Source organism: Cottoperca gobio, chromosome 14 (assembly GCF_900634415.1).
Source record: "Cottoperca gobio chromosome 14, fCotGob3.1, whole genome shotgun sequence".
Taxonomy (NCBI): Eukaryota; Metazoa; Chordata; class Actinopteri; order Perciformes; family Bovichtidae; genus Cottoperca; species Cottoperca gobio.
In genome coordinates, this window is record NC_041368.1 from 16,301,521 (window position 1) to 16,325,710 (window position 24,190).

The 24,190-nt window shown below is 40.3% G+C and overlaps 1 protein-coding gene across 1 annotated transcript; it reads right to left on the reverse strand.

The window, feature by feature from the left end:
- Positions 1 to 2,334: 2,334 nt before the first annotated feature.
- On the reverse strand, positions 2,335 to 13,097 carry ubtd2 (ubiquitin domain containing 2). The gene is made up of 3 exons (XM_029447355.1): positions 12,909 to 13,097; positions 9,791 to 10,027; positions 2,335 to 3,058 (listed from the first exon to the last, which is right to left on the reverse strand). Exons 1-3 carry the CDS (start codon positions 12,976 to 12,978, stop codon positions 2,547 to 2,549), a joined length of 819 nt encoding a protein of 272 aa, XP_029303215.1. The 5' UTR covers positions 12,979 to 13,097; the 3' UTR covers positions 2,335 to 2,546.
- Between the last annotated feature and the right edge of the window lie 11,093 nt (positions 13,098 to 24,190).

Sequence of the window (24,190 nt, forward strand, 5' to 3'; positions counted from 1 at the left end):
TTCGCAGACAGGTTCCTTCCTCATTCTATTACTGGTTAAATGACAGTTTGGTATTTGCACTCAAGCTGGGAATGCCAATTGGTGGCAGTTCTTTCAAACACAATGTTGATTGTGGATTCCTCTCTGCAGACAGCCTCTTTGCATCATGCTGTTTTTTTCAAGGTATTTTCCATGTTCTGTCTGGCTGGAATGAGCACATTTAAAAGGAGGAAGTTGAAATAGGCAAAGGAGGAAATCAAAGGACAAAAAAGAACCAGACCTCTTAATCAGCTGTGATATTATTACCGACCAATTTATTAGAGTATTATGGATTTATCGGTATCGACGTGTATGCTAGCAAGGAAGTGAATAAGTGTGTTTCCCACAATGTCACAATATTCTTTTAAATTCTCAGATATTGATATTTGTAATAGGTTTCTGTTAGAGATAAACTCATGCTGTTGCTACTGATCTGTGGTTTGAACCTGCCCACAATATAGATATATATTGATATATAAAGCACAACATGATTCTTATACGACACATTGCTCCAAGACAACGATGGTATAATGAAAAAAAGTGTTACTCACAAATATGTTATTAAAATGGGAATATGTTTGAATTAGTGGTATCAATCACATATTTGTGAGATGCATTATGAGGCCCCTTCTTTAGAGATCGGAGATCAAATCTGCCAAAAACTGTAAAACTTGATTAACGATTATTAGCTGAAGTGGAACTGAAAGACTGCAAGAGAATGTAAATCGCATTGTTATACCAAGAGAACATAGTGGGACATACTGCCATGATGTTTGTCCCGCTTCCACGTCATATCATTAACATATATTCAAAGCAAATAATAAGACAGAGATTGAGGAATAGAAACAATAATCCATTTTAATTAAAAACATTTTATTTTTAATCAAAATAAGCAACTGTGTTCCTGATGTTCCATCCTTTTGCCACATTTATAAGTGTGGTTGTGGTCACACACACACACACACACACACACACACACACACACACACACACACAAACACACACAAACACACACACACACACACGTGTTTATTACATGATTTTGTTTTGATTGTTCCGTGAAGCAGAGTGAAATAAAGCGTCTAATCCAGCGGCAGCTTGGTAAAACATCGTCATGCCCCCTGACTGCAACCTCAGTCTTGACAAGAAGGACACATCAGTTTACTAACTAGCGACCTTTCTGTACAGCATAGCATACTGACTTGATCCCCAAGTGAGGTGTGTTCTTGATTTGATTTACATATAATTAAAATAATTGTCTGAATAACATGATTGTTAAACTATCTTTAATCCTTTCCTTTCTGAACTGCCCGTGTAGAATTCTATTGAAATGAAAATGTATGTATGTATATGTATAACCCTGTAGCCTCATAAACAGAATTCTGCTGACCAAGAGCTGACTGCTTTGCCAGAGAGCAGAACTTGAATGGAAACTGAAATACAGAAACATTTGAACATCAGTGTTGCTAAGAAAACCCTTTACGCCATCTGACATAGTTCTCTTTTTAGTTGTTTGGTTTCCATAGGAACAGTTAAAAAGACGGTCAAAAATTAAAAAATGGTCAACGTTTCAACGTGTAAAACCAAAAGGAAGAGTCTTTTTCTCAATTCAAGAGTCTTTTCGCTCTGGCAGACAGTCAACCTCTGCCCAAAAAAACTAAGAGAAGAGAAGAGACCAAAAGAGAAGAGACAAGAAGAGAAGAGACCAAAAGAGAAGAGGAGACAAGAGAAGAGACAAGAAGAGAAGAGACCAAAAGAGAAGAAGAGACAAGAAGAGAAGAGACCAAAAGAGAAGAGAAGAGACAAGAAGAGAAGAGACCAAAAGAGAAGAGACCAAAAGAGAAGAGACCAAAAGAGAAGAGGAGACAAGAGAAGAGACCAAAAGAGAAGAAGAGACAAGAAGAGAAGAGACCAAAAGAAAGAGAAGAGACAAGAAGAGAAGAGACCAAAAGAGAAGAGACAAGAGAAGAGACCAAAGAGAAGAGACAAGAGAAGAGACCAAAGAAAAGAGAAGAGACAAGAAGAGAAGAGACCAAAAGAAAAGAGAAGAGACAAGAAGAGAAGAGACAAGAGAAGAGACCAAAAGAGAAGAAGAGACAAGAAGAGAAGAGACCAAAAGAGAAGAAGAGACAAGAAGAGAAGAGACCAAAAGAGAAGAGAAGAGACAAGAAGAGAAGAGACCAAAAGAGAAGAGACCAAAAGAGAAGAGGAGACAAGAAGAGAAGAGACCAAAAGAGAAGAAGAGACAAGAAGAGAAGAGACCAAAAGAGAAGAAGAGACAAGAAGAGAAGAGACCAAAAGAGAAGAGAAGAGACAAGCAGAGAAGAGACCAAAAGAAAAGAGAAGAGACAAGAAGAGAAGAAACCAAAAGAGAAGAGGAGACAAGAGAAGAGGAGACAAGAGAAGAGACAAGAAGAGAAGAGACCAAAAGAAAAAAGTCAGAATCAACTTTCTCCCTTGTTATCCTCCTTCTTTTACACTCCCAGCCCGCTGGTACGCCCACCTCCAGGCTGCCATGTTGGGGCGAGTTAATTCTCCACCGGCGTGGGCTCTTGCGGCAGTGCAGCCACTCCTTCCACCATCACTGGCCCAGAGGCCTCTGGTGTGTGTCCTGGTGTTAACACCGGCTCTGGCTGTGGCGGCTGGCTGAGGATGACCTGCACCACGTAGTCCCTGGAGATGTTGAGTTGGTCCAAGCGCAGCCTGTCCGTCAGTGGCCGACCTGAGAAAAACCAGCGTTGGGTTGCTGCAGGCACGCCCTCCTGACTATGTAGACGACGCTTCATCATACCCACTGTGTCCGTGGAACGGACCGCCAGCCGGAGGTCGCGACCCGTTGAAAGCCGGAGCCGAAGCTGGCACTCCCCTCCTGAGGCGGCGTCGCTGGCGCTGCCTGTGGACGGGTCTGCGGCCCCGGAGTCTGGATCTGAACCGTCAGGCTCGTCAGAGCGCTCTTCAATCATGTTGACGGGAGGAGAGAGGCAGTAGACTGGCAGCTGGTATCGATTCCCCAGTTCATCATAACATTCAGTCAGAGCTCCTGGAAGAATGGAAACATATCAACACTTTAATATAAATGCTGATTCAACCATCATTCCTATCAGTTACAATAACATTAAGATCTTCTGCTTCATTGAGTCTTGAGGGATACAGAACATTTGCCTATTAGAGGTTATAACAAGTCTATTTTATCCCGTGTGCAAACCACACATCTCAAAGTAAGAAGCGAAGAGAAACATTGTCCGGTTACTTAATGATTTAACTTGCTGTAATGATCTGATGTGCCACAACTATATTCTCTTCTTTCATTTCTTGTGTGCATGCGTAGTTATATTAAGTACACTAGATTAATGTTTAAGTTCCAATACAAAGCAATTAACAACTGAAGTGCCTTGCTAAGCCTGAGGTTTTTGGCACATTTATGTTGTATTTAAATAACTGTGTTCCTTTGTATATTTTCATTATTGCAATCATAAACTGAAGGTTAAATATATGCGTCATTTTTCCATCAAACAATGCCAAAACCTGACCTCAGATTCACATTTCATTGTAGTCAAATGAAATAGAGAAACGAGAGTCAGACACAATAGACAAGACTGAGACGAAAGAGGAGCGAAAGCAGGAGAAAGGGGAATGTCATGTTGTATTTAAAATACATTATGTAACTGTTGACCAACTGTGATTCAGACAAAGAGTATAGAGTTGGAGGAGAGGGGGGGGACATATAATGTAGTGAAGAGGTCATAGTACTCCACAAACAGAAACTTAATACAGTGATATTCGTAGGGGGAGACCCCCATAGGTCCTCAAGGGGATTTCAGACAAGTCCGCCCGAACAATAGTTTATTGTTAGTTTTATGTCACTACTCTTCATTCCTAAAAACACCCATGTCATATCAAGGTTTGCTTGCTTTAGTTTTTTACCCTTAAAGTTTGAGTGCGGTACTTTTACATATAAATGAACGCTTGTTACATTCAAGCCTTTGCCCAATGAGTTCACACTATGCTGAGCCAATCGTCACCAGGGAAAGCTTTCTGTATTTCGCTGTCGTGTCTGGCATCTGTGGTGACTTTCCAACGCTGAAATTTTTCCTTCCTCTGGACGCCAGGTTTCTTTTTTATCTGGAGAATCCTATCCAGTAACTGCCATAGTTTTCGGCAACTCTCCAAGCTGCTGCTCCGTCCCTGTGGTCTCCCCCATATAGTAATTTCTCTCACCGTCAGAGAGGGGAGACAAATGTTCCGCACTGCAGCTTTAGGAGTAATACACAATTAACCGGTGAATCTATAAACAGTCTAATCTTAACAAAGTTTTGTATTTTTAATGCAGAAGGTAGTGATGTTGACCTTCAGAGGGTCTAAAATTAGAACCAAATCATTAAAGTAAAGGGTGAAAACTCTTCCCACAAAAGCAAGTCAACTCAAAAGTCTTGTTGGTAAATATTTTAAAAGGTTAATGCACCGCTCGTGTTGTTTTATGACATGAATTGGAGTATGAATCACTTTTGAGGGCTTTGGTGGTTAGTGAGACCGAGAGGAGTTAGCAGAAACCCACAGGATGTTGCTCGCTGTTCTCTAAATGACTGCTGTGATCAAGGTGAGGACAGTAAGCTAATGCTACGCCTCAGGACACGGCTGTCATCACAGTGAATGTGAGAGCGAGAGAGCTTCACTCTTAAACTGAAATATGTAGTAATGTGGATAACAAGTGGGCAACACCTTATAACAACAGCACTCACCAAAAAACACTTGGTGTGAAAAGAAATACAGAAGTTAATTCAACCACATCTTCCTTCCAGTGTGAGAAAAGAAGCATGTATGCAAAATCCGCACCTTAGGTAACCATATAATTTGATGGCATACCATCATACCATATTTAAGGTATTAAAGCGCTCCACCTTTGCCACTAGCATAACTGAAATATCAACATGTACCAATAAACCCAAAGATTCAGATTCACCAGACCAGTTTGATTACAAATGTATTAAGTCTAGTTGATATCATATTTAATGATTTTTTTTTTTTGTAGTCAGGAATTACGTCAACAAATGTATTGTTAGTTTATAATTTAAAAGTTGGACTTTAAATTCCTTCCGTGTAAGATACCAGCAGAGACAGCAAAATGTGTGTAAGCTATCATAGCCATTAGCCAATGCCACAAGTGGCTAATATAGATACAAGATAAAAGACACACATGGTTCACTGACATTCTATAAACATGATTTAGGGTACGAATCTGTGTTTATATCTCACTTGCTTTGTTTGTTCTCCGGTTGGCTCCATGTTAGTGTTTACCCTTCGGCTGCAGGATGCTAATGGTTTCCAGGTGGTGCTAATGCCTTTGGTTTTGGGATTTCATTAAACAAGTTTAAATTGAAAAAAACATCCCAGCCTTGCACCAAAGTGCTGTTTCGCAACCAACAAGTAGTTTGACTGGTTAGGGCTGAAAACATAAAAAGGTGTACAACGATGCGAATCAGGTAACATGATGTTTTTATTTGTTGCAGGTTGGATGGACTCCAACATGTTGACCAGCTGATGCAAATGGCTCCCATGTTCTGCTCCACAGAGTCACTTTAGAAGACTGCAGATCAACTTGGTCTCCAATCTAATTATATGCACTGAAAAAGGAGCCCATCAACCGATGCATCTCTAATGAGGGAAAAGTCTCCATTATGAATGCAGTGGGTGTTTTAAGAAACCTAAATACTCGGTTCTATTTCCTGAATGGCAACAACAAAGTCTACACTATATGATAATGTGTTTTTAATTCAAGACTTTTTGGAGGGTCATTGACTGCTTCTAAAAAGCTGATGTTTAACCAACTAGTCCCACAGTGACGCTGCTTCTTTCACCATGCGAGCAGCTTCACTCTGTGGATGGCAATGAAAGTTGATCAGCCCACCACTTTGGTCCTGAAACATCAACTGATGGATAGATTGCCATGACACTTTATTTACAGACATTCACAGTCCCCCCCCCCCCCCCCCCCAGGACTTTTCCTCTAGTGCCACCATGAGGATTTGTGATTCTAAATGAAATCTCTCAATTATTGGACAGGACTGCCATGAAATTTGAAAACTTCACACATTAGATAGAACTTTATTTATCCCAAGGGAAATTGTTGAACATTCATGACATTCATGTCCTCCTCAGGATAATTCCCTTTGGTGATACGCTGACTTTTGTTCCAGCACCAGCACCATCTCCATCAAAATCAAAAAATATGATTTGTCCAATACTTTGATTTATCTAATGTCATTCCCATAAGCTTCAGTTGTATGTTGTGTTTAGTACTAATTAGCAAAAGTAAGCATGCTTATAAGCTAAACTAAGATGTTGAACATGAGAAATAACAACATCAACACGGGAGCCTCATCAATGTGAGAATGTTAGCATGCTGCAGTTCCTCGGATGGCCACTTGAGACTGGCTCTAAAAGCAAGTCAATCCCCATTGACCCCCATGTTAAAATGAGCAGCAGAAATGACATAAAATAAAAATAATAATAATAATAAGAAGAAATAAACATGTTTACAGTCTGGTACAACAGAACAGTTTGGGTCTCTATAGCTAATTTCACTGTGGATTTTTAAACAACTCACTAATTTAAATGATATTAAAGCCACTAGCTGTCTGTTCTGCTGCGTCACACGGGCCCTCCTCGGCTTCACCAACAATACACCTCTTTGTCCATTTTTGGATTAGCCGGGAGTGAGGCAAAGTCAGCACTGCCAAAATGGTGACAGCCAGAGCCGCCCACTTCACAACCGCTCTTCAGAAGACTATGGGTGACGTCCTGGAGATTATGTCCATATCTTATACAGTCTATGCTTTTAGTGCAAAGTACCACAATGCCTAAGTACCACATTGAAACTGGAATGGTGGAAGCAAAAAAAAAAGGGAATAAAGTTGTAAGTAATAAAAATATTTAAGTGATCTGGCTGCTCTTTGTACCGGAGTGCTGGATTAGTGAAATGGTGACATCAGGCCTGGGGAATCCACAGCTGCAGTCCTGCAGGATCTGATCTGACCTGGCCAAACTACGAAAGGGAATGGAGCAGGACAAGACATGACTATGTTTACATGCACAGAAAGCTGGTCTGTTGCCACCCAAATTGCATTCAGGCAGAGCTGACCTTGAAGTCTAATGTCCCTAACTAGGGTCGGGCGATGACGATGTCCACAGTGAAACATCGCGATGGACGATGAGATCGTTGCGGGGACAGTCTTAATGGATACTTATAGGCTAAAGGTGCTTCAATTTCAACTGATCGAACTGTGATAATGTGCTCAAATTACATTTTTTTATTAATTAAAATGAAAGGCATCTTGCTCCCTGTGCGCTCTGGCCGCATGTCTGTATCCGTCTCTCCTCTCTGCTTCACTCGACACTCGAAGTGAAGAGTCTATCATTTTATCAATCATGACGTTCTTTCGCCAGAAATGAGTGTGTTCCATAGACGGTAAAGACAAGTGCGTTTGTAATTGTACCATAGCGCTTGCTCTCCTTTTGTCCACCTCTGTTTTCCTGCAGAGGAGTTCACCGAGCCCCTCATAATAGAACTGCCTTTGATTAACAGGATAACACAAAGTGAGGTTATGTTTACCACCATGTTATCTATTGACTTCAAATATACAATACCCATGATGAATAAATCTTAAAGGTGAATCTTTTGGCCTTTAGCTTTTATTAAAGACATACGACAGATAGATTAGAAAGAGAGAGCGGGTATGACACGCAGCAAAGGGCCATAGGTCTGGATTCCAACCAGTCTGCTTGATAAGGACTCAGCCCTGCTACGCGGGCACCTGCTCTACCAGGTGTGCCACCCCGACCATGAAAACATTTTCACAAGAAAACTAACCTTTGCTTTCCTCAGTTGAGGTAATATGACTGAGGTGATACGAATAAGGAATCGAGAGAATGATGCACATCCACAAATAGAAAGCCTACACAAGCAGCGGATAATTACTGTGTAGAGTTGAGGGCTTTCTGAATCGAAGCCAATTCTATTGATTGGTTCTATGCAAATGCTCTCCAGTAAGTTTTCTAAGATGCACTCTCTTTATACTTATGCAAGTGATTATTTAATTCCTTCTTTCAGAAGACCAAGGCCATGCCCCTTTTAATGTATTATTTATTGATCCCTCATACAGTAGATTATTCCTAATAGCTCAAGTCTAAACTCTACAATGTGGTCATTGAGATACACTTAGGAGGTTCAGCATCTGTAACTTATTTTTAACTGCAGGCTGAATACTGTAAATGACTAACTGCCTGTAATCAGGTCCATATTCATTGAACACTCAATTATTGTGCACAGAAGCCACTCACCCAAACAGATGGCAACGTCTACTTCCTGTTTATGAAACTTCAACATCAGATGACACTTGAAACTACAGAGGGTGTATAAGATACTTCCTGAAGAAGCTTTCTTACATCCTTTTTCTTCTCAACTCGAACTCTGTTGAATATCTAAGATCTGATATTCAGTGCCCCCCCCCAAGTCGTAAGGGCGGCTGTCTGGTGGCAGGACTGTACGTCATGGCTTGGCAAAGCCATCTCTCAGTTTTTGCTTTTCTTATTGTGGTCTTGAAGGGCCATAGATGCATTTACTTGAGATGGGTGTTTTAAGCTTCCACTTTTCAAGCTAGACAAACATGGAGGCTGTTCTGAAACTATCCACCAAAATCAGTTTTAAAATCAATTTGAGGCAAGAAATTGTCAGCGCAGTTGCAGCATCATACTTCATTTTCTAGATAGTTATGAATGATAGTTGGCAGGTGGAAAGCAAGCAACAAACCCTGTCCTAAGTGTGTCCCAAATCCAGACTGCATACTAATTGAATTCAGTATTTACTGATTGTCTTACACTGCTTATACAATAAACGTTTACGCTAATAAAAAATGAAACAATATGAGCACCAATGACTGTCAAACAAACTGCTAATTCAGAATGTCATTGCCAAATAAACTTCACAACTAAATCAAAATGTTTTTTCCAAGGATTTAATGGCTTTTCCCCCTCTTTTCTGCATTGTTCCTGGGGCTGTTTAACCACCGTCCACAATTTGTTTTATTGTCTTCCTGCTGCGAGTAGCTTTTTCATTTCCTTTGTCTAATCTTGCATTGAGGGACAATAGTGTCCATCACCATAGGGCTGCAACTAATCATGTATAGGGAAAACATACAATTCTTTCTTTTAGTAAGCTGGCACCAGCAAATGTAATACATGTAATAATCAATTTTCTGTTAATCGACCAAACGGCTAATCGTTGTAGCTCAACATCAACAGCACACTGAAAAATCAAGGAGTTTTTAGTGTGCACACTCACTGCTTTGAGTATACTTATGTCACTTTTTAGAGTGTACACACATTGCATAGTCAAACCCACTTGGAATTCTTTGTTTTTCTTAAGATTAAGCCGCTTGCTTGGTCTCTCTTAAAATGCATTCTTGTCTCTTCTTGGATTTGAATTAACTTGCAATCCAACAGCCAAAAAGTAAAACTTCCAATACACATAAAAACTAGCATAGAAGATGAGATCTGCAGCCTTCAGTAAAGACTCAAACTGTTAAGAAACTCTCTACAGCTGAGTTCCTGAGTTTAAGTTTCTCTGGAGAACTTGGGAAGAGGGAGTTGAAATTCTTGAGGTGGTAATCATCCACTGCAATGTCCTACATAAAGTCCCCCCAGCGGTATTTTATAGAGAGTACAAGAAACAATATGAGGTATGTGCTACATCTTCCACTGAGGAAATGTGCGTTACCGTGCGGCAGTGTGATGCTGGCCCCGTCAAGGATGGCCTGAGCCAGCAGGTGGTCATTGATCTCAAAGGCGCTGGCCGCAGCCCGCAGTGCATCCCAGATCTCCTTCCGGCCCTCGAATGCTGGCGCCGTATCCCAGAACTCATCTCTCTTGCTGCGCAGCTGGCCTTCAGTCATCGGGTAGTCACTTTTCCATTTAGGCCGCTCTCTCTTCAGGGGCTGGTTCCGCCCTAGAGCCACTGGGAGGGAGGGCAAGAAAGAGGAAAGGAAAGGAGAGGAAAGAAAGATAAGAGGAAGACAGGAGGGTGGGAGGGGAGATGACGGAGAGGAACCAGAGGGGAAAGATAGAAACACAGAGTATGAGTGTGAGGGTGGGGTAAATTAAGGGATGTGAGGACAGAAAGAAAATGGGGATAGATGGGGGGAGGGGAAGAAAGGATAACCAAGATAAGGAAATGATAAAAAAACAGAAACAAATGGGGATGTAGGGAATCAAAAGTAGCCATGGAGTGGAAGTTAGAGAAAGAGAGAGAAGGTGGTGGAATACACAGAGGATGAACAGGAGAAGTAGGGATGAAGCGTTAAGGAGAAAGAGGGAATACGAAGTGTTAGGATTGATCTGAAACAAAGCATCAGTCTTTTAAGATTACTCAAGTACACAACTAAACGTAGAAGACAGATTAAACATGAGCCTACACTAGCATGTGATGTATACAAGTACACACAGACTGAGCAGAACTGAAGTTAGATGTGTTATGTTACTCAACCCAGTTACAAGGTTAGGGTTATAGCATCTAACAGCGCTCCATCTGCAGCAGAATGGCTGATGAATAACACCATCTGGATCAACACCGAAGGGGACGACAGGTAAAGGACGGTGTGTACGTGCGTGTGTGGTTGTTCGTGCAACACAGAGAGGAGAGGATGACGGATCAAGGTGTTGAGTTACACCTGCTGCTGGTACACATGTACTCTGATGATCACATGGCACAGTCCGATAACACCAACCTTCAACTGACTGTCTGTAGTAAATAAGAGCTCTAACTGACTGTTTACGCTTACTTTGACTTTTTCCCTTTTGTATACAAGACTCACACACTGTTTCAAGGTCACTTAATGGAGGGAAAATTAGGTCCTCGGTTGACAAAACAAGGCAAAATTATAGTTATTTTTTAGCCTGTGACGTCGCAGCAGTTAACTCAAACCGATAATCGTATAAATAATGATTATTTTCATTTTTGATTAATCGGAAATGTCAGAAAATAGGGAAAAATGTCCAAACGTTGCTCAAAGTCCAAGATAATGTCTTTAAATGTCTTGTTTGTCCCAAACCCAAAGATATTCAGTTGAATTATATAAAACAGAGAAAAGCAGGAAATGTCCGTAAAATATTTGAAATGCCATTTTTGAATCAAAATAACTTCAAAAACTAACTAATTATAAAAAAATTGTTGTCAATTCTTTTCCCCTCAGTCTACTAACCTATTAGTCGACTAATGGTTGCAGCGCTAATATAAACATCATCAACCACACATGTGGTTATGTAAAACATCAGCAGCCGCTCACACTGACTCAAGGCGAAGAAAATAAACTGTACATTAAAAATGTTCTGCGTGCAGGTTTAATAACAATAATCTGCTAAAAATAACTGCCTGAATTCTTGACTTCGTGTCCGTTAGTTCATCGGCCTACTTCTGCAACATCCTACTTTCCAGCTCATGCATCTGTTCACAATTTACTAATTTAGCCTCCTTGCCTGTCTTTCAGTAATTCCCAGAAATCTTGAGGGATGTACAGTATACGGGCCAGTATGTATAAAATAACACATAAACTAGGTAAGCCTAGTTATGATTCAGATAAATGTACATGTGTTGTGGTCTAATTGCATTGTCTCTGTCCTCATCAAGCAGGGTGTCAAGTAACAGCTGCTTGTCTGCATCTGTTTTAACACTGCGTAGCTTCTTGTTACTACACGCTCTCCTTCACAGATAAAAGGGATCTCGGAAACCTGTGACATCTAGAAGTCCAGCAAGTCTGGGAACGAGTTGTCAAAACGGATGTAGAGGCAGACATTAAGGAAACCAGGCTATATCTCACTAAGTGCTCAATCCCCACCCCCATACCCTCAGCTCCATGTCCCATTCTGTGATTAAAATAACTTACTGTTCAGTAGTGAAACCCCTTTTCAGATCAGACAAGCAGGAAACTACTGTACAAAGTAGTCTACAGCACTTCGGCTTGATAAACATGTCTAGAAAAAGGGGCAGGGATGCTTTTGCATGTCAGTTTTTGCACCATGATGTTGTGCACTCATGTGTATCCTGGTTAAAGTCTCACCAGTAAAGAACAACTACAAGTAAAACATATGTATATAATGCCCCATAACCCTAGGTATTACATGCACTACTGTTTATTGCTCAATAAATAGGCCTTTAATGAAACTAATCCGTTGCAGTCTTCTGTATTCTGGCACTACTGTGCTGCTCACAGTGGATGGACAGCATTGTGCTTCTTGCTCTCGGGCCTTGTTCACCAAATAATCGCAGTTAAAAACACACTTCCTTTATATAAAGCTAAGGCACCCTTTAAGTTGACACCTCCTCTTTTCTCCCCAACACTTTCAAGCCGTAAACATGCCAAACACCAATAAAAAAAAAAAAGAAGAAGCAGTCAATACAAAGCAAAAGCACAAGATGAATCCTATAAGTGCAGCTCTCATTAGGATCACAGATGGGACATAAGTCAAATCAGACTGCATCACTCCCTTGCATGCCATTGCCGTCTGTGACCCATATTTGTTATGCAGAAACGCTAGCAAGCTAACTAGGCTACATTTTAGCCGACTAGCTCAGTCAAAAAAAATAAAAAGAACAAAGGGAGGCAGCGTCGCACAGTAAATATCCCCCAGTTTACAAAGTGGCGACGAGGCGTCATTTCTCGCGTCAAGGCCCGCTGTTTGGAGCGAGATACCCGGGAGGTCTGCCGTGTCTGTCTCCGGCTCTGTCTGGCTCGGGTATAAAGGAACCTCCAGCCAGGACAACATGCAGAAAGCCTTCAGGAAGCCCCCCCTAAAAAAAAGCTTATATGCACTAAAATACGTTGATACACCCTGTAAATTACCTCCAGTGCCGTCCGAGTTCTCGTTTAAGCTGCCCGAGGAGTCGTGGTGGCTCCCGACACAGCCACCCATGGATGTTTCGGCAGAGCAGCCCGGGCTAGGTAGCTCACCCCCCGGCCCACAGCTAGAGCTACATCTACTAGCCCCCCCTCTTTCTCTCTCTCTCTCTCTCTCTCTCTCTCTCTCTCTCTCTCTCTCTCTCTCTCTCTCTCTCTCCCCCCTTCCCTTATTTCCTTCCTTCCCTCCCGTCCACCCTTTCCTCTTTCCTTCCTCACTACCCTCTTCCTCTCAACATTGGTGGGGTGCAGCGTGCATCCTCTTCTTCTTCATCTGTGGGGAAGGCGGGGGGGATACACAGAGAGGCTCACGTCGTTACAAGGTGACCGAGAGAGGAATGAAGGAGAGGGGGAGAAAGGAGGAAGAGAGGAGAGAGAACAAAGGAGAAGTGCACTGTAAGTAAAAAAAGAAGAAGAAGAAAAAGAAGAAGAAGAAAAAGAAGAAGAAGAAAGGATACCATCTCCTTTGGGGGAGCAAATGTTTACTTTAGACTTCAGAATATGTTGATGATGATGTGTTTTGACACAGGTGTTATATTTTGTGTTCAGAGAAGCAGTTTGCTGTCTTGAAGATCAACATCAAATGATGTATCCTTGTTTTCATGAATGTCAAGGAACCCCCCCCCCCCCCCCCTGCTGTTAGTGCTGGCCTCATGTTAACCAGTAGGCAGGGTCATCTGTTGTGTTCTCATGCATAGTAGGGTTTCAGTGTTAAGACTGAAGATACATTTTTTATTCTATTGCAGATATGAATGTGATTTTACAACCTACAGTGACATGTTGTTATTGTACTCACTCGGTCTTGCAGAGAGGGCTTTGTATCTGTAGTTTATGTAGTACTTACACATTTGTTACATAGCACATTTTAATATTATTGTTCTTTTCTATTCCCTCGTGCATAGTAGTGCTATTCTTTTGCAAATAAAATAACTGTATTTGAGTCTATCTTGCAGAGAGGACTTTGTTTTAAATTCTAATCTATCCTCTCCTTTTCACTTCTTGTCTGTTCTGTTCCACAATACGTTGTGATCATCTTGTAATCTCCTCTCTCTCTCTGGCAGAGCAATTCTACTCACTCTATTTCTGCGTCCGAATGCTGCAACGTTACACCAGATGGATCCTGCCTGGTCACTATCTTTAGGACTGTCCTAAAGAGACGTTAGTGTAATTTGACACACTGGCACTGACACACACATTCACACACACGGTCACTCACGTGTTCATGTACACACACACACACACACACACACACACACACACACACACACACACTAGCAATGGGATAGGGAGGGTACTTTTACAACAAAGCTGTATGGAATTACAATTATTTCCAATTGCTAGGAACAGAAAGTAGACATTTTATGCAGCAGTGCGCTTACTTGGAAACCCCTTCCTGATTGTCTGCATGACGTAATATGATGTAACAAGTTACTCGGGATACACTTGACATGTCGCTGCGTATTCTGTGATCAAGGTCACAGCAGGAGATACAGCACAATCTTTTGTATTATCTTCTCTCCACTCACGACGCAAGTGATTGAACATCGCTTCTTATATCAGGATGTTTTGTTCAAGAGGTGCCACTGTGTGTCGCCTGAGGGAAGGGATTTCAATCGTGAATGTTGCTCTTTAAGGGACCAATAAGTGCGTTTTAATAGAGATTACTGAGGCGTTATGGAATCTCAAACCCACATTGATATGAACATGTCCTAAAACGGTTGCAAGGAAAGTTTAATCGTCTAAAAACATGTGGTTGTATGGTTCCAATTAAAGTCGTAGGCCTTGCTGAAGCCACAGTTAGCTGTGAAATAGCTCTCACACTGTTCAAGACAAGAATACTCTGTTGACTAAACAGACATGGAAAGTGTGGAAATTTCTGAGATTTACAGTGACCTCTAGTGACTTTGTTTTATCCTACACTAGAATACAATTACAAATAGCTATAGTAGGACAATTAAGACACACAAAGTGTAATTAAAGCATTTTACCAGCAGAAACCCTCATTGAGTTAAAAGATACTCGAGGGACACACTGTAGTAATATCTTGTACAGCATGGGCGAGGAAAAATACATGTGTTACTTTTAAAATACAGTATTAAAAAAATGTTTGTCACGTATATTGTTTCAAATTAGACTCACCGACAGGTTGAAAACATCAGATTCATCTGTATGTGTGCAAACAAGCTGATACAGTTAATATTATGTACGACAAGTAAAAGGACACTTTGTCATGGATTAATGTCCTTGTTTGTTATTAAAGAAGAATATGACCAATTTGCTTTGTGACATATGAATCAATTACAATGTGTTTGTGTGATGCAAGTTTCACTTTGAAAGTGTCCGTCATTGATTGATATTTGGAGCAATAAATAAAAGTCATATACAGTTTACATGACTCAGCCAGTAGATGGAGCCATAGAGTCTGAAGTGCAGACTGAGGTACCAAAGTACTGTGTGTGTGTGTGTGTGTGTGTGTGTGTGTGTGTGTGTGTGTGTGTGTGTGTGTGTGTGTGTGTGTGTGTGTGTGTGTGTGTGTGTGTGTGTGTGAGAGAGAGACCCAGAAAGGGATGGAGGCTTAAAGGTCAGGATCATCCATGTTCTAAAGATTGAGAGTAATTTGAGTCCCTCGAAGGTTTTCCAACAAAAGCCTCTTCCATTTGTTCTGATCATGCAGTTTTCTGAAAGTGAATAATAAAGTGTAGTGCCGTGTAAGTACATTAAGACATATGACCCTATCAGCACTTCTTTGTCTGATATCAACCATCTACATATATAATGTAACATTTCTTTGTAACATATTTTGCACCGCTCGCATGCATTGCAGCAAAAAAAACCCCACCAACAATACAACAGATATGATGCACACGATGAAAAACATGACTCTAACTTCCTAAGCTTCCCGTAGAAAATAAAACAGACACTGACCAGCAGTCATTGCTTTTCACAGACTTGATGTTAACTCCTCTTTATCTGGCATTTCTCTCTAATCTCTATCTCTGTCGTTTCTTTCACTATCTACATCCTTTATTCTCTGATTCATGATCTTCTTCAGCAGTCTCGCCTCCTTCCTCCTCTTTCATACATAGCCAACAGAACAGCGGACACAAAGGTTAATAGGCTGGTCATTGATTTATTTCTTAACAGCGTGACTCGTGCGCTGCCCCAAAGTCTTCAGCCCTACATCTGTCCCATCATCTATCTGATGCTGCAAACCCAATTGTCTGGCCATTTAAAGATGTTCAACTGCCTCATCTGTGTTGAAGATTGGGTTGCTAGTGGATCCATTGATTTATTGTTATCTGTCAAGAGCTACCCCCATCCCCCCCCCATCGACCTATATAACCACAGAGTGTGTTTGTTGATGGCTAGAGAGACTTGTCCGTTTGGAGCTTTTAAAATCATTCTCATCCAGCTGTGTGTGAAGGACGCTGACAGACAGCACACACTTGATTGTCTTGTCATTGATTTACAATTACCTGATTTGTCAGAGCAAACTGCAGCCCGACTAATGGCCCTCCACTGTGTCACGAGTCCCTGGAGAGAGAGAGAGAAGATGAAAAGGAAAAAGACAGAGTGGAGCAAGGGAAGACAGCCAGGTTGTAAGAAATTTAGGTCAAGCTGACCCTGAGGATAAAAGCTGCATTCAGCAATTGGCCACTTATTTTCTGCCTTTTCTGTTTTTAAATATAACCGAAGACATCTATTCTTCTGTCGTTATTGTTCTGCCTACTAAACCTACTGCTTTACGAAGACCCTCTATTCAGTTTTCTATATTTGTTCAGATGAATGGAAACAGAAAAATGTTCAACTGACATGCAATTGGAGAGTCAGGAGACACACAAAAGATTTATTTTTGGTAAGCGCATGTAATTTGGCCATATTTGTTAAGGTCTAATCATTTTATTGCAAAGCTGAATGTTCCTGGCTACATTTAGATTTATGCTTTTCCTTTTGTTTCCCATTGACAAAAGAGGCATTGTCAAATGTATCTGCAATAGTGCGGGTACGCCATCCAATCCCCTCTGATGGTCCTCAAGTGTGTGTTTTTGTAAATAGTGTATACTTTTATAACATTTAGAAGAAGCAGCAAGAAAAGTGTCGCCTTGATCAAATACAAATCAAAATCAAATGTATTCCCCTGAGTGGAATACTGGTGAGAGTGTAAATAATAATAATAATAATAATAATAATAATAATAATAATAATAATAATAATAATAATAATAATAATAAGCTTTATTTGTTTATTTCATACAAGAATTGCAGCCCAAAGTGCTTCACAGCAAAAACATAGTACAAAGTTAGACAGAGTATTTACAGTACAATAATCACAGTGTTGATGTAAATGAGTTACATTAAAAATAATATAAAATAGCAGAATTAAAATAATATAAAATAGCAGAATTAAAATAGTATAAAATATCAGAATTAAAATAGTATAAAATAGCAGAATTATAATAGTATAAAATAACAGAATTAAAATAGTATAAAATAGCAGAATTAAAATAGTATAAAATAGCAGAATTAAAATAGTATAAAATAGCAGAATTAAAATAGTATAAAATAACAGAATTAAAATAGTATAAAATAGCAGAATTATAATAGTATAAAATAGCAGAATTAAAATAGTATAAAATAACAGAATTAAAATAGTATAAAATAACATAATTAAAATAGTATAAAATAGCAGAATTAAAATAGTATAAAATAAGAGAATTAAAATAATACAAAATAGCATTGGAAATCATGCCTAGTTTCCGTATATGTGCCGTAAGCGAATAGAATAACACCAGCGTTCAGCCCAACATGCTGAATTTAAATTATAAATGGCGAAAGATACCGTTGGTGTAGAGGTCTGAGAAAAACGGTGGAGACCTCCTGTGCATAGGGTCCATTCCTGTGTTTAATATTAACTGCTGGGACTTCATTAGAAGATGAATACTATTTGACAGAATTACAGTTAGATGGCTGCAATAGCAGAAGTGGATGGAAGATTTTCAGAAAGACACAAGAAAGACTGCATGAAGTAAAGATGTGTGGTTTGTTATATATTAATAAATAATAATAAATGTTGGCTGAAATGACCATCTAACACAGTCCCTCCACTGCAGAGATGAGGGGAATTTTGAGTTTACAGAGGGACCAAACCTGAAGCCAAACATTTCTTGAGAAAACCTGCTTATGAACGTCTGCAGAATCTTTTTAATGTTCAAGTGACAATGACCTTAAAATCCAGCCAGCTCAACACTGGACTGGCTCTTAAACAAGAATGTTAAAGTCCTTGAGTCCAAGCCCAGACTCAAATCCCTTTAAAAATGTAATGGCCAACTATTTACTGAGTGGATGAGCTCATGGACACCCCCTTTAAATTTAGCTGGGACAAATCTGCAAGGAATGATATTGGTATCCTAAAATCCAGATGTGCTAATCTGACCAAGATGAATCAAAGCTGTGTTTACTGATAAAACCAAAGATGTTTCTGCAAAGAGTTTAAACACTCCTTGTTTATTTACAGGAGATTCATAAGAAAACTATTATAATATTTGAGCTTTGTAAATTGTGTGAAGTAATGTCAAGAATTTAAACTTTAATCCGCTTTGAACTCAGGCTGCAGCGCCACAAAATGCAGAAGAACTCAAGGGTTTGTTGTGTAATGTAACATAAAGGATGCTTTATTATAGACTCTTACTCTATACGTTATCACTATAACATGAACAAGGACAGTAGTCCTTAGTCATGAGACCATAACAGACATCCACTTTGAAGAACCTCAGCAATAATACATCAACACAATCCACAATTAAACCATAAAATAACCATAATTGCTACAGCTGAAATGTCTTTGATTGAGTTTTAAGAGAGAGAGAGAGCGAGATGGGAGAGCGGTCCCTCTCTTACTTATTTTGGGCATTACTGCTGCGGTACTGGTCGCTTCGTATATCTTATCATTCCAGAGTCTCTTCAGTGCTCCGAGTGTGTGAGCGTGCCCGCACACAGACCTGACTTATTATGGTAAAGATCAGGCGTATGGAGATTAGTCTGTCCGCTGGATGTATCTCGCACCACCTACTGTATGTATTTGCTCTATAAACACAGCTATAGCCTCTCTCGATGTAAACCTTTAAACTCAATAGATTACACCACCGGCTGTGAATCTTCAGTTTATCATTAATGTCCAGGACAAATCTTGTCACATGACTTCACTGTTCTGGCTGGTGGTTAAGGAGTATTTGAAGTTGTGAATTCAACAGTAGAACACTTCCTTCAGCTGTTAGAAATGAAGATGCATGTTTCATTCTTGTTTTCTGCCACAACAGATGTGATCAAAAATACTGATCAGGTCCATCAGCAGAGTTAGACCTCCTGGCTGAATGTAAACCGCACCCTTTATTATCTTTACCATCTTAAAAAAACTTTTTTTTAATCGCTGCTGTTGTAGTCCGCAAATATCAAGAACTTCACTTTATACGACTAAGATTATGATTCGACTTTGAAATGAATTATTACTTTAATTTCCACTGTTTTACGGTGTTATTTCAGATCAAATGTTAATGTGTGTGCCTCAAAAGCAATGTGAAATGTGGACTCAACAGCCCACTTCGCAGATAGGAATATACTGTCAAGGGCAAATCCGGTTTCACGAGGACATATCTGTAATCACAGTTTGGCATTTCACACACACATTTCCTTTAGTCATTTGTTTGTGTGGTTTCTCAACTTTAACAGCAATTACCCACATGATCAGACGAGACCTCATCATGATCACCAAGAGCTTCAAGCACTAGCAGCAGGAAGACAGAGAGAAGAGTTGTATATCTTTTAACATCATTCTATAAAGAGGTCCGAGGTGAAAATGCAATCGTCATCCTGAGATTTCCTTTCCTGAGTACAGAATCACAGCATACTAACTTGTTTGTACTCCATCTCCGCAAGTGTCCCTCTGCAATGAGCAATGCAGTTGGGTGGAAAAATCCAGCAGGCTTTGGCAGAGCTTAAAGCTCAATTAGCAACATAATGAAATAAACCAGCAGAGTCTCCTGTTTGACAAGGGAAGGATTACATAGGTATTTCTTTTCACCAACCGGTAGCATGGTACAAAGGTTTTGAAGATACTTTTTCTGAAATTGGATTTGCACAAGGTGTAAAAGTCATGCATGGCTCCAATACATCTCCCGTGGTTCCTATCTGCATTATGTATCTCCCCATGTATGTTTACATTGCCATCCTGTGTGTGACAGCTGGATTGCCTACAGGGAACACAGAGATGGGATCGTAAAGTAAGCCTGAGACACCTCCATGGTTTGGATTGTTCGGTAGCAGTGTGAGTCAAATTAGATTTTTGTATCAGAGTCGTCTCCTAATGCGTCCTGGCATGATTGGATAATAAAAGTCACGATTGAAACAACAGGAGTAACGACAACATCAGACAGCCAGCATGAATTAAAGTGGCTGGATCTTTACCCTTTTTTGTTGGCTCTGTCTGCCTGGCTAAGAAAGTGTCTAAGTGATGATCTAATCCTAATCTAATTAGATCTAATCGGGCTTGATGTAATGCAATCTGATGCTGTTAACGTGCAGTGATTGGATTTCTTAGAAGGCAGAAAGGAAACTTCAGAGTTGTAAACACCGGTAGCACTTTTGTGTTGTCGACATAAAGAAGGGTACTGTTCAAAGGAAGCAAAGTGTTTGGTGAGTTTGGTGTTTAATGTGTCAGAAAACTGTTGAAAACTATGGATTAAAACATTGGCAGTTAAGATTTGGTCGCCCTTATTTTCTTGTCAGTGAGCCTCTCTTCAGTGCTGTGCCAATACTAACTGTTACCTTCAGTACATTTGGATCATTTAGTTTCTATTGGGAGACATTAAGTGAATCTTTAAGTGAGATAGCGCTGAACTCAAACTCACAGTGCTGTCAAATTCAGTAATTGCATTCAAACACTGTGTGAAGTTCATCTTTTGGTTGCAGGTCAGGTATCTGCTGGAGGGCCAAATGGGATGCAGACAGACAGCAGGACATTCAGGAATGTTTAGCTTCTTGTGCTGCCCTGGAACTATACCATAGACACACAAACACACACACACACACACACACACACACACACACACACACACACACACACACACACACACACACACACACACACACACACACACATATGCATATACATACATGGAGTCAGACATGCAGCCTGTTGCCAAGTCAGCTGGTGAGACGCCATATGTTGCAGCGTTGGCAGCGCCACACGTGTTCAGTTGGTGAGTTACAAACCTGTGAGAAGCTACTGACACACTCAGGAAATAGCCATGTGTTGTTAAAAAACAGGGAAGTACAAGTCTACACACACACGCACACACACTTATATCTGTTGAATGTACAATGTTTTCTTCCCTAAAAAGGCAGCAGAAGTGGCACCTAACCATCTTTCCTCAACGCACACGCGATAAACAATCTCGGTTCATGGACTTTACATTTTCTCTACTCTGGGGAAGTTTTACAAATACTTTCATGGAGTCAAAATTCTTAATAAAGAGAGACGGAGTAATAATTGACCCTGTATGTAGTTTCAGGTGTCCTGTCAAAAGTTTTACAGACGTCTTTTTTATAATGGTGGCCAATAGGGAAAACCCTTTTTTGGGGAAGGGAATTTCCCTCCCAAAGAAATGTGCAACTTGTCAGAAGGGTGTAGCATTGACCAATGAAGAATCCATTAAATGTTGGACCAGATCTGAATCATCACAAGGTGGATACATTATTTTTCACTTTAGGAAACGGCATTGGCGGAAGTCTGTTATACTGTATTATCAAGTTCTTCCTGGTTAATGTAGCGACCAGCTGAGCTACTAAAGTGGAACGGCTCCCTTGGACATGTTTAAAAAAGAAAAGAAAAATGGGTCTGATAGATTTGTACAGGCCCCCTAAGTCAAATTATTCAGTACATTTTAGCAGATTTAGAAAAATAAATCATCTTTTGGCACTTTGGGGACTCCATAAATTTGTTACAGTATGATGACAAAATTCTGAAAAAGAAAAATGCATGTAATATAATATATATAATCAAAATACTGTCTCAAGGTTTTGTTTAAAATCCTCACTTAGTGGGCTCACTGCTCGCCATGTATCTGTCAAGTTAATCTATACAGAGGCTATGGGAAGCTTAACACCCTGAGCTGAAGACTGCTTGACATCCAACTCTCAGAATACCACCAAGGCCCCAAATACCATCCGTTGATTGGGGCTCCCCTTAGTTGGACAGTTGATGTCAGGCTTTTCGTACAAAGACTTCCCAGAGTTTCATCTCTACTTCTGAACAGCTGAAGGATCTGTCTGTTGGAACCACAGACTGTATATAGTCCGTGGTGTGTTTAGTATACGACAGCTGGAGTGCTTCCCAGCTAGTTCTCGCACAACCTGGAGAAGCACTAAACTTGCTTCTGATGCAACATATAGTGTAAAAGATACGGAGCATAGGTTTCTCTTTGACATGCTTCACCTTCAATGTTCTTCAATGTTCTCTCTGTTTATCATCTAGCCTGTCTATCTGAGAATGGTTCTACACTTATTCCCTTGCTTGCCTGAAGGTTAGATGAGAAGCTAACAGCCAAGGCCCAGGAGACAGTTCTTATCGTAGCGTTGAGACTGAAAGCAGGGGGGAACAGCTTGTCTGGCTATGTCCAGAGGTAAACAAAAAATCCACTTTATCAGCACCTCTAAAAACAATTTATTAACATGTAAAATCTGGAAGTGCTTAAGAGCTTTAAGTGTAAAAGTATCCACCGCTCCCCCACTTCCACAAAAACATTCCTCATGTGATCAGAATGACGTGTGAGGAAGATAAGACAGGCTTTATTTTTAGATCAAAGCTACCAGAAATAATCAGTGTAGTGTTGAGTCACTATGTTGTTGTTGGATACAGTATTGTGTTTATTCCTATAACTAACGTGTGCTGTTGTTTAATTGTAATTCCTGGTTTTTATAGAGATCTGTTTGTACCTGATGTCAAAGGCGCCTGGTAATAAACTTCTGAAGAGCTGTTCAGACGGCGCAGGCTGAGTTGGGTCTTCTTTCCACTCACAGTCTTACCTCCCTGCTGTTCGTCCCGCCAAAGGAGCAGCAGCCAAGAGTAAAGTTAACTTTTTTGAGAAAAGAATATGAATAGAATATATCAAAGAATATCAATTATGTTGGTTATTCATTCCCAAAGTAGCAACACTACAAGCAGACAGCTCAAACAAGCAGCATGCCTGGTGCACGAGTACGAGTAACTCGAATTTCAAAGGTGAGTGTGTGTTTGAGTCTGAGTCTGGGTGTCCCGTTTCAATTCTTTTCTCCATTAAAATAGTTCATTCACTATTATTTCCTTCAAAACCGATCGGTAAAACTTTGTCGAATGTGATATGGATGTTAAATTAGTTAGTTCGTATTTCTCGGTGTGTGTATGTCTGTATCTGTCAGTGTCTCTCTTTCACTTCCGTTGAGCGACTCTCAGATTACTCTACCCGAGCACCCAAGGACAGAAAAACATTGTAATGTCTCTGTGACGAACAGCAGTCCACTGTAGGAGAGCAGTCATCCGGAACCACACGTGCGCTCACGCAAACAGATGCATACAGGCGCCCATGCATACATTCTTTAAAAAGGAGGAAAGCTGCCTTAGTAATGTTTATACCTTGCTATATTCAGTGGACATTAAACTCTAGTGCTGTGTTCGATAGTCTGTTCCATCTTTCTGCAACTCCTCGTTATGATTAAAAAGTACAAAATTGACCCTTTGAAGAAAAATGTATAATGAGATACATGTATGTGTGTGTTGCACGCTTAATATCATAACCTTTAGATATACAGCATAGCTATTGGGATTCATACCATTTTCAGATAAAAATGTGGTGCGTTTTGTACCTGTGACACCAGCAGACAGACAGACGCACGCACAGAATATCTGTCTGTTCTCACTGTCTTTCTGGCTTTTTGGCAGGAGATGTTGGGTCGGCTTCAGTTCAGGCAGCAACACACGCTAGCTATCTATAAACTCTCTGTGATCATAAGATACACTTGGCACATCTCTCTAACACACATTCAGGACATTGTGTAACTGTCCACGTATGTTCTACATATTTTACATAGCCAGTGTGTGTGGTGACGTGTGACATAAGTGATCATCTGTGCATGCGTACATGTGTGCATATGAATGTACAGTGTCACTGCATGTCCATGACTGTTTACAAGTGTATT